Source organism: Cylas formicarius, unplaced genomic scaffold (assembly GCF_029955315.1).
Source record: "Cylas formicarius isolate icCylForm1 unplaced genomic scaffold, icCylForm1.1 PGA_scaffold_10__41_contigs__length_53128322, whole genome shotgun sequence".
Lineage (NCBI taxonomy): Eukaryota > Metazoa > Arthropoda > Insecta > Coleoptera > Brentidae > Cylas > Cylas formicarius.
The window spans coordinates 41,322,301-41,342,848 of NW_026844214.1; the positions used below are offsets into that span (position 1 = coordinate 41,322,301).

General features: G+C 36.8%; 1 protein-coding gene across 1 annotated transcript; it reads left to right on the plus strand.

Annotated features, from left to right (window-relative positions):
- Nucleotides 1-8,724: 8,724 nt before the first annotated feature.
- On the plus strand, nucleotides 8,725-9,393 carry LOC132701394 (uncharacterized). Its single transcript, XM_060669302.1, has one exon. It carries the CDS (start codon nucleotides 8,725-8,727, stop codon nucleotides 9,391-9,393), a length of 669 nt encoding a protein of 222 aa, XP_060525285.1.
- The last annotated feature ends 11,155 nt before the right edge of the window (nucleotides 9,394-20,548 follow it).

Genomic DNA, 20,548 nt, shown 5'->3' on the forward strand with positions numbered 1-20,548 from the left:
GTATCCGCTCATGTGGCTAATATATATATATATCGTTTATTGACCATTTACAAATACAAAACGTATTTTTAAAGTCAGCAAAAGAATAACAATTTATAAAATAACTTAAAATAATTTAGATCTACTGTGCCCGATAAGTAACAAATTCGTTTATGGAATAGAAACAATGCTCTTCAAAAAACTTTTTTGATAATTGTTTGAATTTTTTGATGGAAAGTCGTTTAATATCAATATTTTTGGACCGAAAAATAGTGTTTGCAAAAATATTATACAATTCTAGATTAAGTTTATTTTTTTGTGTAGTACACAACCTCGATCTTAATGTTTTGATATTGTCAGCTGTTCGCGTCATGTAACTGTGATATCCACCATGAGTCGGAAAAACAGACAAATTTGAGTGGATTTCAACTAAAGTTTGGAGAATAAACATACATGGTAACGTAAGTATTTTCAATTCTTTGAATATTGGGCGGCAGTGGCTGGACGGCGGAACACCCCCAAGAACCCGAACCGCAGACTTCTGCAATCTAAAGGCTCTCTCGGCCTCCGTCGCGTTCCCCCACAGTAGTAGACCATAAGATAAGATACTATGAAACAGTGCAAAATAAACTATACGGAGAGTGCTTTGCGAGATCGAACCTCGCAGTTGTCTCAGAACAAAAACCTGAGATGACAATTTACCGCACAGGTAGTCTATATGAGGCGACCACGTTAAAAACGCATCTAGGTAAACACCAAGGAGTTTGACCGGTTCAGATTTTTTACTTCTTCGATTGGTATTGAAAATTAGAGTCTTTGTTTTATCGGAATTTAATTTAAGTTTATTTGCAGAGAACCAGTGCTCAATCATAGAGAGTGTAGCGACAGCCTTTTTATTTAAATTAGTTAGATCTTTCTCCGATTCAATCAATGATGTGTCATCCGCATAGAGTATACTGCGAGCAGCATTTGTTGCAAATACTACATCATTGACATATATTATAAACAAAAGTGGACCAAGGATGGAACCCTGAGGCACTCCATTAGTAATGTCCAACAGAGTGGATTCCCGATTATTCCAGACAACATATTGCTTTCTTCCGGTCAAATAAGATTTTAAAAGGGCTAAGGTATTTTCACGAATTCCGTAGTACTCAAGTTTAGACAGAAGTATATTAGTATCCACGCAGTCGAATGCCTTGGTGAGGTCGCACATCGTTACCGAAGTCGACAGGCCCTCCTCAAACCCATCAATCACATGCTCAATCACTGTGTATAAGGCACGGATGGTGGACCTACCTGACCGAAAACCAAATTGGGAATCTGTTAACAATTTCCTTCCCTCAAAGTAAGCAATAAGTTTATCTTTTATTATCGACTCAAAAATTTTTCCAATGATAGGAACGATTGCTATTGGTCTAAAATTATCTAAGATATTAGTATCCCCTTTTTTATGGAGTGGAAGAATTTTTGTCACTTTTAATTCATCCGGAAAACATCCCTCTTCAATGCTATTGTTTATTAGTAACGTAATAGGTTTCAGAAGTGAAGATATTGATTGCTTAATAATATTGGCATTTAGACCATAATAGTCAAGACAACGAGAGTTTTTTAGTTTTAAAATCGCTTCCCTAACATCACTCTCCACAACTGCCGACATAAAAAACGAGAAATTGGGTCTAGATGATCTGGAGATGTAGGTCATAGCATCTACTACTGAAGGTGTGATGGTTTTCGTTATCTCCGCTGACACAGAAGCAAAATATCTGTTGAACTCCAACGGAGTAATAGATGATTGAATAGAGTTACTGTGCTTAGACCGTCTCTCCGAATTAACAATATTCCATGTCGTTTTAGATTTATCATTTGAACTCAGAATTATGTCATCATAAGTCTTCTTTTTCTCCACCTTTATAGTGTGACGATATTCTTTGTGGAACCGCTTGTAAGCATGAAAGTCTTGGTTACTTTTTGAACTATGGTATTTTTTTTTAAGGCATAAAAGATGCTGGCGCATTTGTTTAAGGTTTTCATTGAACCATTTAATTGGCGAGCAATGGATGGTAGAGTTAACAATGGGAAAGAAACTGTCGACAGCTCCCCTAAGTTGTTCAATAAACATAGAACAAAACTCAACGCCACTTTGTTCGTTACTGACAAGTTTGGACCACTCAATGTGCTCCAGACTGTTGCCTAACGCAGTTATACGTTTATTATTTATTAACCTTCTTTTAATTTTATCATGATTACGACAAAGCACTGACGAATTAACTTTTATTAATTGTCCCAAATGATCTGACAAAACGGGGTCACAGACTAGGACACTTAACCGGTCACTAGGAAAATTGGAAATTACATTGTCCAAACAGGAATCTACTGATTTAGACTTCCTGGTAGGTTCTTTTACAAAGAACTCTAAGCCAAACGAAATGAATATATTTTTTAACTCCTCTGATTGTGAGGTTTTTTGTGTTAAGTCTACGTTAAAATCGCCAACAATAATTAAGTTGTCATAACGTTTATGAAGAAAACTTATCATTCTGTTCAAATGATCAATAAAAATGGATACATTGCCTGAAGTAGAAGATCTGTAAAGAGCAAGTAAAACAGTCTTATTATCAATAATTTCCGCTGCACAAAATTCTGCATGAGTTTGAATAGCAAATCCGCCGACATCTAGATATTTGTATTTGATATGCGGTCTTGAAAAAATAGCAACGCCACCATGTTTAAGTTTTGGTCTACAAAATGACGAAATTAAAGTAAAATCGTTCATTTTAACCGACTCAAGCCCACCGCCATCCAGCCAATGCTCAGAGAGGCACAAAATATCAATATTATTTAATCTTGCAAACAGTGAAACTTCATCAATTTTATTATGTAGCGCTTGAATATTTATATGTAAAATATTGTAGAAATTATTAGTTGACAAAGAATGGATTTCCTGCACTTTTCCCCAAGCCTTAACACTGTTCATTCCCTTGGGTGGCACAAACCTCACTTGCTCCGGACCCAAACTTCTTAGATGGAAAAAATCTGTTTATCTTCACTCCCACAGGCCAAAGATTCGGATCAAGAATCTTACTCGAATCTACCTCCGGGATGGTGACTTTAAAAGAAGAATACTGTGTTGGAAATCTTGATTGTAGTTTGAACACCGACGCATTGGTAGATAGTTGATTCAAATAGACACTGAGATCATCCTCGGACGTTTGAGGGTCAAGTTTGGTAATGTGATACTGATGGCTCTTCTGGACAGCTTTTAATGAACAAACTGGATTCTCCATTGCACCGATCAAGACATTTGTGGACCTCGTGGCTCTAGGGGCCCTTGAAAACTGCTTAGAACTATCCCCGGTAACGAGATTTTGTACTTGGTTACAAATAGTCGTCGCTTCAGCTTGTTGTATCGCAACTGCCACAGCCTCAGGACTAAATTTTGAATTGTGAGGCGGATCGTTGCGCTGATTTCGATGTTTATGGTTATGTTTATGGTGTGTTTTAGGTTGCTCCAGTTTACCAGGCACGTTTTGATCATGCATCACTGAAATGGTTTCTGCAGGCTGGACAGACTTCAACAATCGTATCTGATCTGTCAAAGCTTCGATTGCAATAGCTTGATTCTGAATCGTTAGTTCTTGCTGTTTAATAATTTGTTCCAAATAATAGACTTTTAATTTATCTGTGCCATCCTGATGAACTTCCTCGACAGTAATTTCAACTGGTGAGACGACGTCAGTTTTTGCAGTTTTGGCAACCTCATCTTCACAACATGTAACCGATTTACCATTAACAGACCACTTCGCAGTTTTTATCTGCTTTAGACAACTGACGTGTGACAAAACACCGCATCTAACGCACCTAAGACCAGATTTAATGGAGCTGCTCTTGCACCTTTTGCATACTCCCAAACTTTCACTCATTTTTCAATGATAAAGCAACTATCGGTCTTCAGCCTCAAATAAACCAATCAAATAGACGAAAGCTTCCGTGCGCACAGTCCGTTCCCAACAGATCAACGTCACCGGGGTGACAAAAACTAATCTGACTCCGCGCAATGACAACACACGTGCACAACCTTTAAACAGCCTACTGATAAAACAGGGGTTGTTGCTAACACTTAATACGAAGAGAAAAATGTTACTATACACTCCGCACTAATTTTGATAAATTAAATTGCACTCCGAATGAGTTAAATACGCTAAACATTCAGACAAAAGAAAAGTACCACATAGGGCGAGCACAGCGCGCACACCAATTCCCAATAGTTCGGGAGATAGTTTGCTGTCCACTTTACAGGGACTAAGGCATTTGAGGGTTCTAATTGCGGGACCGTCTACGTCTACGAGGATCGAAAGTGATCTCTCAGTCTCAGTTGCGCGCTACTACGAACCCTGGTAGGTATCCTAACAGGACACTGACATCTAAAAAGGCACCTCCATATCATGGGGGTGTGCGTTTACTAATGTTTGGGAGGAAAAGTGACATTTTGAAAGTGAAAAGGTGTTTTTGGATATTGCTATGAATTCCGAAGTATAATTTTATGTTTTTATAAACAAATCGAAGGCATGATTTATAGACGATGGTACTTTTTATTCTTCTGGGAATTTCTGTAGAATTATCTAGTGTAAACTTTTCAAAAACCTTCAAAGGCACCGCATGTGGTTGTCATTATCCATTTATCCTTTATAATAGTTTAATATTGTTACATTAAAAGCTGCGAACATGTTCAGGGCTAACGAAAAGTAACTTTGAAAATTCGCAAGCTACCGAGATGCATAACTTGGTGGAATTTTGGTGTTCAAATCTTGGGTATTAGTGATAAGAGTAGAGGAATTCCTAGTATCAATAGAGGGATTACTAAAATTAGAAGAAATTATTGACATTAATCGAGCAGTTAGTAGTAATTGTCAAGGTATTAGCTGTATTAATTAAGAAATTTGAGGTACTACCCGAGGAATTAGTTAAAAAATATCCTCTGTGCTTCTAGGAATAAGTACCCCAACTCTTATGTTTTCTTTTATTATTATTTTGTCCCATCTTACGTGGCTACCATAGTACCCAATCATATTTAGGCAACATTTTTTACTCCAGCAACAGCAATCATATGAATAATTTATGCGGTCTCTTTTAGATAGACGTCTGTGATAATTATACACAACTCGGCAGGTTTAAAGGACTAACTTGTTTGTAGGGCGAAAAACTCTACACAACACGTGTGTGGGGCTCCACAACTTTAACGATACACATCGTCAGCTCTTAAAATTCTCGCTAACTTCAATCGAACATTTTATAACAACTCCAGTCAAAGTTTTTAAATGCCATTTAAATCTCTCGCGACACCGATATGCCACATCAATTATTCTAATTGCCTCGAAGCGAACTAAATCGGGCATGGGAGCAAGTCGCCACGTACGCGTCCCCCCTAAAACGTTTTAAAGCTACCGGGGAGCGTAAAATCCCACTTTTATAACTTCTTCGGTTCTCGAGGGACCCAGAGACAAACGTATGCCTTCGCAGATAAGCCTACCCCATGCAAAAAGCTTAGTTTGGAAACAGCCGGCGGCGGCAGCGGGAACCTTATCCCGTTTTAAGGAAAACGGATACAAGCAGTTCGGGTTTTAAGGATAGATGGGATAAGGCGATAAGACTGAAGAGAAACACTCTTTTTGTGCGTTTTACGGGATTATCCCTCGGGAGGAGAGTAATGTATACGGGGTGTTGGCTTATTTCATCGTTGAATTTATAAATTTTTTACAATAGAGTATTACTGATTGAGTGCATTAATGAACCTTTTATTTAATTATTTTATTTTTAAAAACGTAGGTAGGAAAAAGTCATCAAATTTGAAAAAGTTTAAATTTTATTTTTATGCTATTTTCATTACAAACTCAACAGAACCTAATAAAGAGTCCTTAATCATGCATACGTAAAAATAAAATCTGTGCTTATTAAGTTATGCTAAATATGTGGTTTCTATACAATACAGATATTGATATTGTTAATTGTAGTGGAACTTCCACCGTTTGTCTGTGAACTGTTCTATGCAAGGACTTCGAGTTCAACAACTTATAGAAATGACAGCCACGTGCTTGCCACTACGATAGAGCACGTGCTTTACAGTGATTTGAAGCGGGCGATAGGAATCAATCATATAGCTTCTGGATAAAGAAATAATAAATAATATAATAAAAACTATAAAATAGAAATAGTAACCCAGAGTGGAACTCCGTTATGCCAGTCCCAAGCCTGGGGTCCCATTGCACTTCTGGGAAAGGAGGAGGGGGAGGAGTAACAACCTCGTTAAAAAACCAGGGTTCATCTGGCTCGGATGTAAGTGCTGTACGGCGAAGAAACTACTGCCTTTTAGTGGGATGATGGTACATGAAAGGCTAGAGGAAGACAACCTTGAGTACAAATCACCTGGCCCTCCTGGTAGGGGGTTGAGATATCGGCCCAACTCCCCGTTACTGGTAAAAACTTAAATCTGTTAAAAAACCCAATCGACAGCCTCGGAAAGGACGGAATCCCTTAAGACGACCCAAGCTACGGAAAATGATAACGAATTTTGGTACATGGAATATCCAAGGAATCTCCAACAAAACAAACGAAGTAATTTATGAACTCCAGAGACTAGAAATACAGGTGGCAGTGGTAACGGAAACAAAGAAGAAAGGACAAGGCTCCGAAAATCTGGGACACTACGATCATTTCTATAGTGGCGTGGCCAAAGACAAGAGAGCACAACAAGGCGTGTCTATTCTAGTTGCGAAAAAGTTGCCAAGATTTATAACATCATGGGAAGACATTAGTTAACGCATTATCAAAATGAACTTGACACTGTTTGGACTTAGGCTAACGATGGTCGGGGTGCACGCAGTCAACGACGACGCCCCAGTGAACAAAAAAGACGAATTTTTCGAACAGCTGCATCAAGAAATATCAAACATTGGGGAGAGGTCACAATCCTTGGCGACCTAAACGGAAGAACCGGATCCACACTAGGCGACAAAGTGGTGGGTAGATTCCGCAAGAATGTAACAAACGACAACGGCCGCAGACTAATCCAACTGTGCGAACAAAACGAACTTAGAATAACGAATGGATTCTTCCAGCACCCAATGATCCGTAAGTATACATGGGAACAAAAGTCTGACAAACTACATCGACGAGGACGTATGACGTTAGAGTGCTTAGAAGTACAACATGTGGCAGCGACCATAATTTACTCAAGGCCAAAATCTTGTCGCTACCAAAATCAAATAGAAAACAAAGACAAGAGACCCAACTAAAAGAAGACCAGGATACTCAAATGAGACAACCCCGATATAATCTTGAGAGCTTTGAGCAGGAAAGTACGAAAGACCTATACAAAAAAAGGCTTGACCAGAAACTCCAGCCACAACACTTTAATAACAATACAGAACATTACGAATATATTTAACAATGCCTGAAAGAAGCAGCCCAAGAATAGATAGGATACTGCGATGACCGGAAATCTAACAAACCCTATTGGTGGGACGAGGAAATTAAACAAGATATTGAAGATAAAAGACAAAGGTACCAACACTACCTATCCAGCAAATCAAGCTACCATAAGTCTTCCAAGAAGCACAAACCCAAGTAAGAAGAAAAATAACCCAGAAGAAAAACAAATCGTGGGAAAAAAATGCAACCAAATAAATACCTACCTGGGCGGAACAAAAAGTAGTGAAAGCTGGAAGCTTCTGAAATCTCTACGCCAAAACACAAAGAGAGAGATAGTAACTCCCGTCACAACGAATAAATGGGATGAATATTTCCGTAAGCTTTTAACAGAGGACTGAGAACAGTTCCTTGAAGACAACAGCCCTAGCATAATACAGGTTTAGGCTTCACCGACCAGAATCAGCATTAATGAGGTAGAAGATATTTGCACAAACTTAAAAAATAAAAATTACCAGGGTCAGGTAATGTTCCCGCAGAATTAATCAAATATGGAACACACAAACTGTATGAACATCTAGCAAAGCTCTTTCAAAATTGTATTAACGGCGGAGATATCTCAGAAGAATGGAAATTATCCTTGCTTACCCCTATCCACAAAAAGGGCAACAAGGAAAACTGCGACAACTATCGAGGTATCGCAGTTACGAGCTCAATTGGTCGGATTTACGGTAAAATATTAAAGGCCAAAATAGAACGCGAATACATAAACAGTGAAGCAGAAGAACAAGCGGGCTTTCGCGCGGGAAGATCCGTCGTTGACCATCTGTGGTGACCTGTGTCACCCAGCTTATCGAGAAAATGTCAGCCTTCAATAATCTACATACGTCTCCTGTTCGTGGATCTGAAGAAGGCATACGATAGCATACCGCTAACAAAACTTTGGGAGGCATTAGACAAGACAAACCTAAGCGTCAACATAATAAGATCAGTGAAAGAACTGTATAGAAACTGCCACATTAAAGTCAAGGTCGGCCAAAAAATATCCAATGGATTTACACCCAACAAGGGACTCAAACAAGGGTGTTCTGTATCCCCCACCTGTTGAAGATATATCTTCAAAAAGCGTTATGGAAATGGAAGCAAAAATGCAGAAATATGGGCATTCGTTTTAATAATGCAAACATATACACCCTAAGCTTCGTAGATGACCAAGTTATAATGGCGCAAGACTACGATCATGTAGAATACATGATGCGAAAACTCATCGAAGAATACAAGAAATGGGGGTTTTAAGTAAACTTACCAAAGACAAAGTATATGTGTATCGGTGGAGCACAACGCGACCTCCTCTTAGAGGATGGTCAGGCTATCAAAAGCTGCGAAACCTACAAATACCTGGCAATGTACATATCCAGCAGTGGGACGTTAGACTACGCCATCAAAGAACGCAATAATCAAGGAAGAAAGGCCATTACTATGCTGAACACCCTCTTGTGGGACGAAAAAATCACGATACGAAACAAACACCTAACATACAATACGATCATTAAAAGCATAGTCACATACAGCAGTGAAGTGTGGCCACTAAAAGAAAGAACCATGAGAACGCTGGAGGCAACAGAGATGGACTTTTGGAGAAGAGCGGCAGGAAGGTTAAGAACTGAAAGAGTCCCAAACGAAGTAATTCGCACAACCATGAAGGTGGGACACACGATTTCAGATGAAATAAGAACAAAACAGTTAAAGTGGTACGGTCACGTTCAAAGAATGGAAGAACAGCAACTGCCTAAACAAATACTCACCTGGACACCTACAGGAAGAAGGAAGAGGGGAAGACCGAGAAAGAGCTGGAGAGAGGGCATCGATAGAGAAATACAATGGAGACCGATGGAGATTGGGAATCGGACGACGTCGGAGGACGTTTTAAAAACCGATAGATATATATACTCAGAGGGGTGGGTTCTGATGGTGAGCGAGGAGACGTAGTGTTAGATTTCTTGGACATGCAGTACAGGGCTCCCAACAAATGAATAATCAAATCACTTAATTCAACTTAATCCAACAATCCGCGATCTGCTAGATCAACCACAAAATAGAAAAAACCATCGGAGCTACTCAAAATCCGATCTAATCAGTGATTCGGAAAAATACCAAAGTGAGTTCCCATGGGTCCACAATATTACGAATGACAAAATCATAACTATTTAGTCGAACAAAGAAACACCTAACCCGAAATATAAATATTGGAGAGTATCGATCACTTAAATTTAAGGGCGCCGATACGGCCATACTGACTAGTGCACGTCCTCGGGCACCTGGTAGTCATTTAGAACTTGAAAGCTTGATCTTCACTAGTCCATCCTAACTAACCAAGAAAAATAAAAACCGCAATGCGATCCTCCGTTATTGTTATTATTATCAGTATTATCAATATGCAAATTCTTTTAGTAGGAAACCAAAATCAACTTACTTGCAACTTGCAAACTTATCAAGAACATTGCAATTCGGTTCCACTACCATCATTCAGTAAGTCACTGGAATATCCTTGTCGGGATAATCACCTTCTCGACACAAGCCTCTCCAACCAAGCAATGCTTATCGGGATAATCACCTTAGGCGACACACGCCTCTCCAATAAAGCAGAGCACTGCGGCGACACACTCATCAGCTGGTCACACTGTCTACTTTCATGTAAATCTAACCATCCAACAACAAATCTTCACCCATGTAATAACGCAATGCTTATAGGGATTGCATCTACGGCGACCCACGCCTCTCCAATAAATCAATGCGACACACCCACATCTGGGTAAACAAAATTAGGCAAACATATGCCTCCACCACACAGACCCTATAAGTAAAATAACAGAAATATATGCCACCAACCCTTGCTTGGCATTCGTCAAATAAACCAAAACGCTGCTCATCAGGGACACGAATAAACTGACGAAATGCAAATTCGGAAAACGTACTTTTGCACTTACAGCTGGACTTCGACATTGATGGGCTAATTTGAAAATAATTGATTCACTTATTTTACCGAATATGAAATCGACTACTGAAAAGGGCACTAACTTTTTTCTACTCCCGTCTGTAAAATACCTAATTACGCACCGATCTAGCGTCCCAGGAATCCGAGCCACTTCGAACATTTCCGGGATTTTACCGCACGGATTTGGGAGCAATCGGATGTTTTCGGAGATATTTAACACGCTCTGAATTTTGACGTTTGTCATTTCTGACGGTCATGTCAGTGAATGTATTCGTGTTATTTTGCGAAAATGTAACCAAAAACTAACGGTCGTAGAAAAAGTATAGTATGCAGACGTTCGGTGAACTTTTTAACTCACTCTTTTATTAAACACTCGCTCCGCTGCGCTCCGTTCGTGTCAAATAGACTTGTGAGTCAAATGACGTTTACCGCAGTTGTTGCATAATATACTATAAACTTGCCATATAGCAACTTTATTATGCCAGAAAGAACACCAAACAAATTGTTAGTTTTTTTAAACAATTAACAGCTATTTCTCCAGTTAATTCTTTGATATGACTTTTGCCAGTTCATTTGCCGTAAATGTAAGTGGGAATTGTATACCTGGATTGAGATACTTTTATTATTTTATTTTATTATTTATTTTATATAAATTAAACAATTAACAAAACATTTTCTCACTTGCACTATACACAATTAATGACATTTAAAAATTTTCTATAAAGTTTTCCCCAATGCCGAATGTCATTATTGAGATAAAACACTAAGAATAATTTCCTTCCATTTTACTGAAAAAAATATTGTTTGGAATCATATGGTTTTCATTTCCATTTATTGGGACAATAACGTTTAAAAGGATTTTTTCGGGTAGTTGAGCTCCTGCCAGTAATTCGATATTTCGAATAACGTTAAGTGGTTTAAAATTTGTGCGGTGCTATACTTTTCCCTTAATAGAATTTTGAGATTAAAAGAAAGATAAACAATCAGTTTTTATTATGTTGGCTTTAAGTGAATCCTCAATTACGAAAATTCCCAATTTCCAATGCCGCCATCAATCAGTGCGGCTGTCTCTTTTAAGCAAATTTGCAGACTACCCGAGTTTACACTAACAAGTAGAACTCCTGATATGAAAATTGTTTATTCATGTTACAAAAACTAATATTTTTTTTCCAAACTAATTAAATTTAATTCAAATCAATTAAAAATTAAACCCAAAAAAGAAAAGCGATACCCAATTTGATTAAATATTTGTTCTAAGATAATATCGGTAGTCATAAAGACGATCATCCATAAAAAATAAAATTTGCTGAATTCCAACAAAACTCAACATTTACTTATTGCATCCTCAAGAGCTACTACTGCCTCTCAAAGTGGGCAAAGGGTTTGCCATCATATTTACATGAATTAGTTTCTTTCAAAAGAAAACAAAAATTTTGAAAGTGACAAAATATTCCTCTTAATTCTGATAAATCTACCAGATTTGCGAAGACTGCTAAGAACTGCATCCCATTGTTTTTTCTTCTGCTTTGTAGAGCTCATAAATGCACAATTCAGTTCGTCTGTCTAACGGTAGCGCATAGCGTATCTATTTAGCACTGCACTAATCGCTGTCATTATAATCACTTTCACTCTCCGAATGTTACTGAAAAGTCCAGATCCCTCTTCTGATGTCGGAGACCGTAAGAAATAATACTATAATAAAAATAATTAAATAGAAATAGAAACCCGAAGTGGTGGGTTCTGATGGTGAGCGAGGCGGTTAGACTTCTTGGATATATTAAAAGAATGCACAAAAGAATGCGCATAAGTATGCCCTTACGCAAAATGTCTTGATGTTGATAATGAGAAGAAAATTTAAGAGCAGACATTCAAAAAAATTTCATAGAAACGTAGATTCGTAAATGTAGTCATTATACTGGGAATTCAAACTTTTCTGTCTTTTATAGTTAATTTCAAATTTACCGAAAATGCTATGGGGGTGGTTTCGTTCTAACTGTTACTTTTTTACTTAAAATTTGTAAGACTTTAAAACTAGATTTTAAAACTTTTTTATGCATAGGATTTTATGGCCATTTTTAATAAAATAAGATAAGAATTTATAGATAAATTTTAGAAATCGACATGGCACGGTACTGACATTTAGCTGATATATTGTAGGTTTTCTCTGAATGATAAATTATATTATATAAAAAAATAGGATGAAATATATTCATGATCATCGAATTAATCCATAAATTTCATTATCAGATTATTAATTAATCGCCAGTGAGAACAAACAGTACAAGACCTAAAAAATCACAGTTAAAACAGAATCATCGATATGGAGATGGGTCTTGATACACCTAATTGTTTTAATAAAGCTCACTTTTGCATGCACAAAAATATTTTGTAAAACGCTTCGTGTCGACAAGTCCTTTGTTCGAACCCGGTAAAGTTCAATTTGCTCACTTTTTGAGTGGAGGTTTAAATCAGTGGCGGAAACACATTTTTATTACTTATGGTTTCCGGTATTTATTATTTAGCTCGAGTCAGTCGGTCGGTCGAAAAGGTCCGTGTAAACCGGACCAATGACGTCACCTACGTTTCCTCGCTTAGCATCCCAAAGCTCGACTGCTTTTATTCATCCCCTGGCACAACGCCCAAGCTTTTTGTTTCTGTTATTCTATTATCCACTGTTATTGATTTACGTCTAAGCGGTTGCGGTTGATGCAGTAAATTTTCTGCGAATGATAACGGTATGCTCGTGGAAGGGATATATACATATATAAATATTAAATTAATATATAAACATACGCGTAGATCGGCCACAGTTTGGGTACCGCTAGGTAGATTAAGGAGATTAGCATAGTTGTCGTTCCGTGGGCGAGACTTTCTTTCAGGTGACGCTAATTTATTTACTCTTTTCTCACTAAAAAACTGAATAGTATATTACGCAACAAGTTTGATAAATAGCATTTTAATCACGTGCTTGTTTTGGTGCGATCGGAGCGAGTGTTTAATTAATGAGTGTCTGAAAAAGTTTATCGACGCGTTGCTTTTTCTCGAACCGTTAGTTTTTGGGTACATTTTTCCAAAACAGCCCGAATATATTCGCTAAGGGTCATTTGACTTGACCATGAGACCGGACAAACATCAAAATGTCATCAAAAATTAATTACAATCTTTTTACCTATTGTTGCTTTATTGTTGCTTTAGTCATCCATAAGGGACAAAAAAAAAACTAGTCCTGTAGATGTCGACCACGCCGGCTGGTATCAGTGGTAGTGTTGAATAACCTGTTATTCCGCGTTTCGAAGCAACTTCTGACGAATATATCACTATTTTGTTCGTTATGTCGTATCATTTAAATTTTAATAAATACTACAAAAAAGACAATAAACGACTCTAAGAGTAAAACAAAACTAGGTTTTGAATAAAAATGTATTTACTTAGGTAATTATCAACAATTTCTATTGGTCTAATGTCAACTTATTATACCTAAATAAACAAAATATAATATTTAGTCTTTGTATTTTTAAAACACCTTAAAATTTTAAAGCTCTGTCCTACAATACCGACTGGTTGTTGGTTGCCGGCGGTTTGTTAACGTGATGATTGCAGTGAAAAGCCAAGACGTTATACTTTGAAACATACTACACCGGAAACGTCTGACATCTCTTTCATCGAGATTAAAAAAGATTGCAGATGATCAAAAATTCCTTGCATTCTATTTATTTCCAATTCAAAACAGTTTGACTATACAGGGTGAGTCAAAAGTCGGGCAAAGGCCTTATATCTCAGGAATTATTTGACTTAAATTTATGAAATTACCATATTTATGGTTTTTTCCCTAAGTTTCCAAACTTTCTTATTTTAAATAGAAAAACTGTGTTTCCATTTCATTTCATTTCAACGACATTTGAATTCGAACGACATAATGAATAGGACGAATTGGTAAATTTCAATAACACTCAATAAAACTATTTAAAAATAAAGAGAAAGGATACTTATTTATAAGAGGTGTTTTTTTTTCGATGTATAGAACAAGTCGCAATAAAACAACGATGGATTATTCGATTGACATGAATTTTATTTATCCGAAAGATAATCTTGTGGCATTACATTTTAAATATGATTTCTGGCATATGACCGCCACGGCTGGCGCGGATGTAGTCCAATCTGGACGTCCAGTTTTCGATGACTTTTTCCAATATTTGTGGCCGTATATCGGCAATAACACGGCAAATGTTGTCTTCCAAATCACAAGATCCTGGAGGCCAATTCACAGGTCCAAAACGTGAAATTAGGCGGTCACCAAACGTGTCTTTCAATAAATCGATTGTGGCACGAGCTGTGTGACATGTTGCGCCGTCTTGTTGAAACCACATCTCCTGGACATCATGGTTATTCAATTCAGGAATGAAAGAGTTAGTAATCATAGCTCTATACCGATCACCATTGACTGTAACGTTCTGGCCATCATCGTTTTTGAAGAAGTACGGACCAATGATTTCACCAGCCCATAAAGCGCACCAAACAGTCAGTTTTTCTGGATGTAACGGTGTTTCGACATATACTTGAGGATTAGCTTCGCTCCAAATGCAGCAGTTTTGTTTGTTGACGTAGCCATGCAACCAGAAGTGTGCTTCATGGCTAAACAAAATTCGCTTATGAAAATCGGGAACAACAGCAATCTCGTTTTGGGCCCATTCGACGAATCTACGCCTTACTTGATGATCGTTTGGCTTCAATTCTTGGACGAGTTGGATTTTGTAACCACCTAAACCAAGATCCTTCCACAAAATCTTCTATAAAGTGGATGGACACAGATCCAATTCCTGTGCTCGATGGCGAATGGACTCATTCGGGTCTTCCTCAATGCTACGCTCTACAGCAGCAATAGCTTCTTCTGTATGCACCGTACGGCGTCTCGGGGGTGCGAGTTATCAATAAGAGTAAACGTGGTGCGAAAACGTTCCATGCTCAATCGAATTAACTGCTCTGACGGACGATTTTGTCGACGATAAAATGGACGTAGTGCGCGATACGTATTCCGCACAGAACCATTATTTTCGAAATAAAATTCCACTATTTGCAAGCGTTGTTCAGGCGTGAGTCTATTCATGATGAATTGCCAAACCAAACTGAGAATAAATCACTTGACAGCTGTGAAATCGGTCGCCATCTTGAACAGTAATGCCAACTTAAAGTTCTATACATCGAAAAAAAACACCCATTATATATCCTTCAGGATTCCTCTGAAGGTGATCCAGATCGGCGGATGTAATTTTGTGGTCGTGTTGATGAATTGATTTTAATTTAAAATTTTCCAAGTTTTATATTTTTTTCGGATTGAGCGAATTTTTCTTTGAATGGTTTCGTTATTCGTTATTAAAGATTATAAGGACATATTATAATTTATATATTATTAATTACATATTATATATTAAATTATAATATTAAACATTATAAGGACGAAAGTTATCCGTCAATTAGCTTTGCTATATCCGAAAAACAGAAATAGTGAAATAGGGATGATTGATTATCGCATATGGTTTCAACAAAGTAAGTGATCCAAATGTTTCCAAATCGAACGAAGACACCATCGAGTCAACTGCCCGATTTATATCGCTTAGATTTTTTTTTCTAGGGTAACCTCAAGGCTACAAGATCAAACCCACCATCTTGAAGAGCGGAACAGAGCCAAAATTCGATCTATAACAACGAATGCTGTCCAAAACACCGCACGGGAATGTATATAAGATCGCTTAGGACACTGTCAAATAGCAGGACGGCCGTTTCAGCTTTTATTAAAATAAGCGGCATTTTATAGGTTTCTTAAATAGTTTTTATTGTTATTTAAGATTACTAATTCGTTCGAATCATCAATTATGTCGTTCATAAATTAGATTCTAGTTATTTGATTAAATCACAAATTATTTTTATTTTTTGTCATTTTAGTTAAATATCCAAGTTTAATCTACAATTAACATAATTTTAACAGGTATAGTCTGGTTCAGTCTTAATCGTGCTGGCATTTGCCGACGGCAATAAATCTCCGCTCTGGTAGATATTAAAGGACAGAACATTAGAGACGGACACTCAAAGTTTTGGTAATAATTTTTTTTTGTTAATTTAGGTGGTTATAATCTTATTAAATTACACTAAGAAAAAACAATGACATTAAATATATACAATAAATAAATACAATATACAAAGCTTGGAATATCTATATATAATTACATTTTTATTCTAACTGTCTAAATCTAATTCTGTTTCACTATCTGAGTCGTCATTTATGTTGTTTTGTGTAGAAATGTATACGGTTTTTAAATTGCGCATGAGTTTAGGACTTCCAAAAGGTTCGTTTTTTTGTAACTGAACTCAAAATAAATATCGATTTCTAACAAATATTTCTGGAGGTTGGTGCTTTGCGTTATCTATGACAATAACACTGTTATTGGGAATATTGTTTAAAAGATTGTTTTAAAACCAAAATAATCCAAGCTAGAATCCCTAATATTCTTTGTAGACAACAGCAGGCAGTTTGGACAAATCCTTCCTCTGATCCAGCGTGTATAATTTTCATTATTTCGTTTTCCTTTATTTGGAGGTGCTTTCGTCTGACAGTTTGGATACAATGTCGTGTGTATCGAACCATGTTTCATCAAGGTAAGTTATGAATCTGTTGTCTAATCTATATCTTTTAATTTCTTGAAGGTAATTAAATCTTCAATTGCGTAATCTGTGTGATTCCATTACTACTTGCCGTTGTCTATTTTGCGTTAGTTAAATTCAATTTTGCAAACAACTCTATGTAGGGTGGCACGGCTTATATTTTCTTTTAGGGCTTCTTGTGAGTTGCTTGAAGTTTCATTCACATTTTCCACAACTTGTTTTAACAAATGATTTCGAAGCGATATTGTTATAATCTCGTAAAATACCTTTTTCGAAACGCACACTAAAAACAATTATTCAACACTGCTACAATTCGTCAACACTCAAGAAATATACCTGGCCCACCCCTGCCATGTCACTGACGTAAGAAAATGTTTTCTCTAATAGCGTTACCCATTAACAATAGGTAATAACTTGGTTAAAGTTTTATTTTGGATGGCCCTTCGAAGGCCAATACGATGGAGATTAACACAGTATACCAAATAATAGGCATACACATAGATATGAAAAGATAATAATTAGTTTCGGTTCCTCTATATTTCAGCTATGGTGCATGCGGCAGTAAAACATTAAAAAAAAAAACAGAAAGCATATTTATAATCGAACTGAGGTGGCTTTTACTTGATGAAAATCCATTTATCAACATAAATAAGAACCAAAAGTTCAGATTTTCACGAAATTATATATTTTGACATGACAATTGTTTCGACAACACCGTGTCTTATCAAATGTAATATTTCCAAACTACCTGCTATTATATATACCGAAAAATGACCATAAAACCTTAATTAATGTTGTTGTGAGAATTTAAGTTCAATAAAGGAGAGGTATTTAAACCTAATTGATCGTTAAGCAATGCATTTGAATGTCTCATTTTGTTAATCTCCATGGCTTCCAATAAATTTAATTTTCTACTTTTTGTGGCTGTATGTAAAATATCAATTTTCGTGAAAAATGTGTTTTTCTGTGTTTAAGTGTGTAGCATAATTAGAATTTAGGCTATTGTTTTTAAACGCTCTTTTATGTTCGTTAATGCGTTTCTTGAAGGATCTACCTGTCCAATATAAATTTTAGGACAAGATCCGCATTTTTGAGATTTTGTTTGTTTGTTTTTTAAAAATTTCCTATTGTGTTGTTAGTTCTGAAAGCTATTTTTAAACCACATTTTGACAAATGTTTTGAAACTTTTTCACTAGGTTCTCCTATGTATGTAATTGTTTTAAATTGTTCATATTCTGTATTAGGTTTCGAAAGAGTAGAGTTTACTGTTGTCTAGATTTGTTTTTTATTTATAATTTTATCTATAATAGACGGATTGCAGCCGTTGTTCAGTGCAATTTGTTTAATGATATTAAGTTCTTTGTTGTAATTTCGGTTGAGAGTGGCGTATTACGAAGTCTGTGTATAAAAGCCATTTTGAGTGCATAAGGGTAATTTGAGCTGATATGTATGACTGTGTCCGTGTGTGAAAAATGGAAAAATCTAATTTGTTGAACCGACCTCCTCACCTAGTAACTACATACTACCTGTCCGTTCCAGCGCTACCGTTTTAACTTCCATCGACTATCGCGGGCGCACTACAGTGTTCATTCTAATAAATAATATTTGGTTTTGCTCAATTTCACTGGCGACATCGAGGTTTCCAATCGAAATTGCTAAAATATTTAACATTAACTACGCTAAGGCGGAAATTTTAATTACTAGTTGCATTACCTTGTCCCGGAATCACTAGTCGTGCTTTGAAAATAGGCTAGCGATCGCAATCTCAATTTATTTCCAACCTATCCCAGCTACATTGCAAAGAAAAGTAATTAGGGTAAGAACTTTCAAGTCAAAGCACTCTCTCATAAAGTAAAGGGAAGCAAATTACCTATTTGATCCACTTGAAATGGCATTTTCCTCAATAAAAATCATCTTCCAAACACGAAAATATTTTGATCGATCGCATCGATATGTCCATCACAAACGGTCAATTTGTCCGGAAGTAACCACGGCAACCGCCCGTCATCGCCAAAGAATATCAAATCGGTTAGATGGTTATCCTCAACCAATAACGTCTTTTTGTTGCACCGAGCTCTTCGATTTAAAACGCTAACGCGGATATAACCTATCAGAGTTTTGCACCCATATTCGAAGGTTGATTCAGCTGATATCACGTTGTGTGAGTTTGAATATATTGGGTAAAGCGAGTTTAAAGAACTCCGGGTAACTAGCGAGGAAGGCCGCTAAAAACCTGGTAAGCTAGTTATAGAAACCTTCAAATTTCAGTTTTTTTTCCTATCACGTGGCCTCTTCTAGCGTGCCATGATGCAAGTGGGTACTATTGTTCGGACAACCAGTGATTTGTCCGCGCGGAAACGGACTTTGGCCGCAGCTGGCACAGCAAGAAGTCGCAAAAATTATTCGAGACAGGTCAAAAGATTTTTGATTATGGAACTTAACTGACCCTACCTCGCTTTTGCTCTTCGTTCCGGAGGGGCCGGCCCGTGCTGCGTCCTCTGTGCCTTGGGTCGTGAGGAAATTTGTTGATCACCATGCGTATGACCTGATGCGTTCAACGGCGCTTTTTGAACCAAACGATGAGAGCGACCGATTTAGCGCTTCACCTTGATTTTTAGTGAAGCATGCGCCTAAGGGCGCTGGCGGCTACAGTTGGCCAGTTAATACCGCGAAGAAAAGTAGAAGAATAACTTCTTGGTGCTGTACTCGCGGCCAATAAATAACTTATAGGTTATATATATATATATATATATATATATATATATATATATATATATATATATATATATATATATATATATATATATATATATATATATATATATATATATATATATATATATATATATATATATATATATATATTCTCACGTATTGATTCACGGATGGAAAAATGTGATGACACTATATTCCGGGATGTCATCCGTTCGCTCGTTGAACTCCGACTGGAATCCTGCATCCGACTGGAATCCTGCAAATCTTGCATCCGACTGGAATCCTGCAGACGTTTCGCCAAAATCTCACTTGGCATCTTCAATGCTCGCGCTCCGAAAACACTTCGAACACTCGGACACCAGTCGGATGCAAGATTTGCAGGATTCCAGTCGGATGCAGGATTCCAGTCGGAGTTCAACGAGCGAACGGATGACATCCCGGAATATAGTGTCATCATATATATATATATATATATATATATATATATATATATATATATATATATATATATATATATATATATATATATATATATATATATATATATATATATATATATATATATATATATATATATATATATATATATATATATAAATTCATAAAAACACGAAGAAATAATAAAATGAAAACTAAACACTTGCTTATGTTTCACCCACCCCCCTCACCGAGTACAATTATAGTCTGACCACTCTGAATTTAACGCTCTGATAAGAGTTTACTTCATTGTTCTCTTAGTTCTTTTTAGGTCTTCCCCCGTTCAAGTGCTAACCACGT

What these genes read in the sequence shown, in the direction of transcription:
- LOC132701394 (XM_060669302.1), top strand. Translation starts at nt 8,725, where the DNA reads ATGTGTATCGGTGGAGCACAACGCGACCTCCTCTTAGAGGATGGTCAG.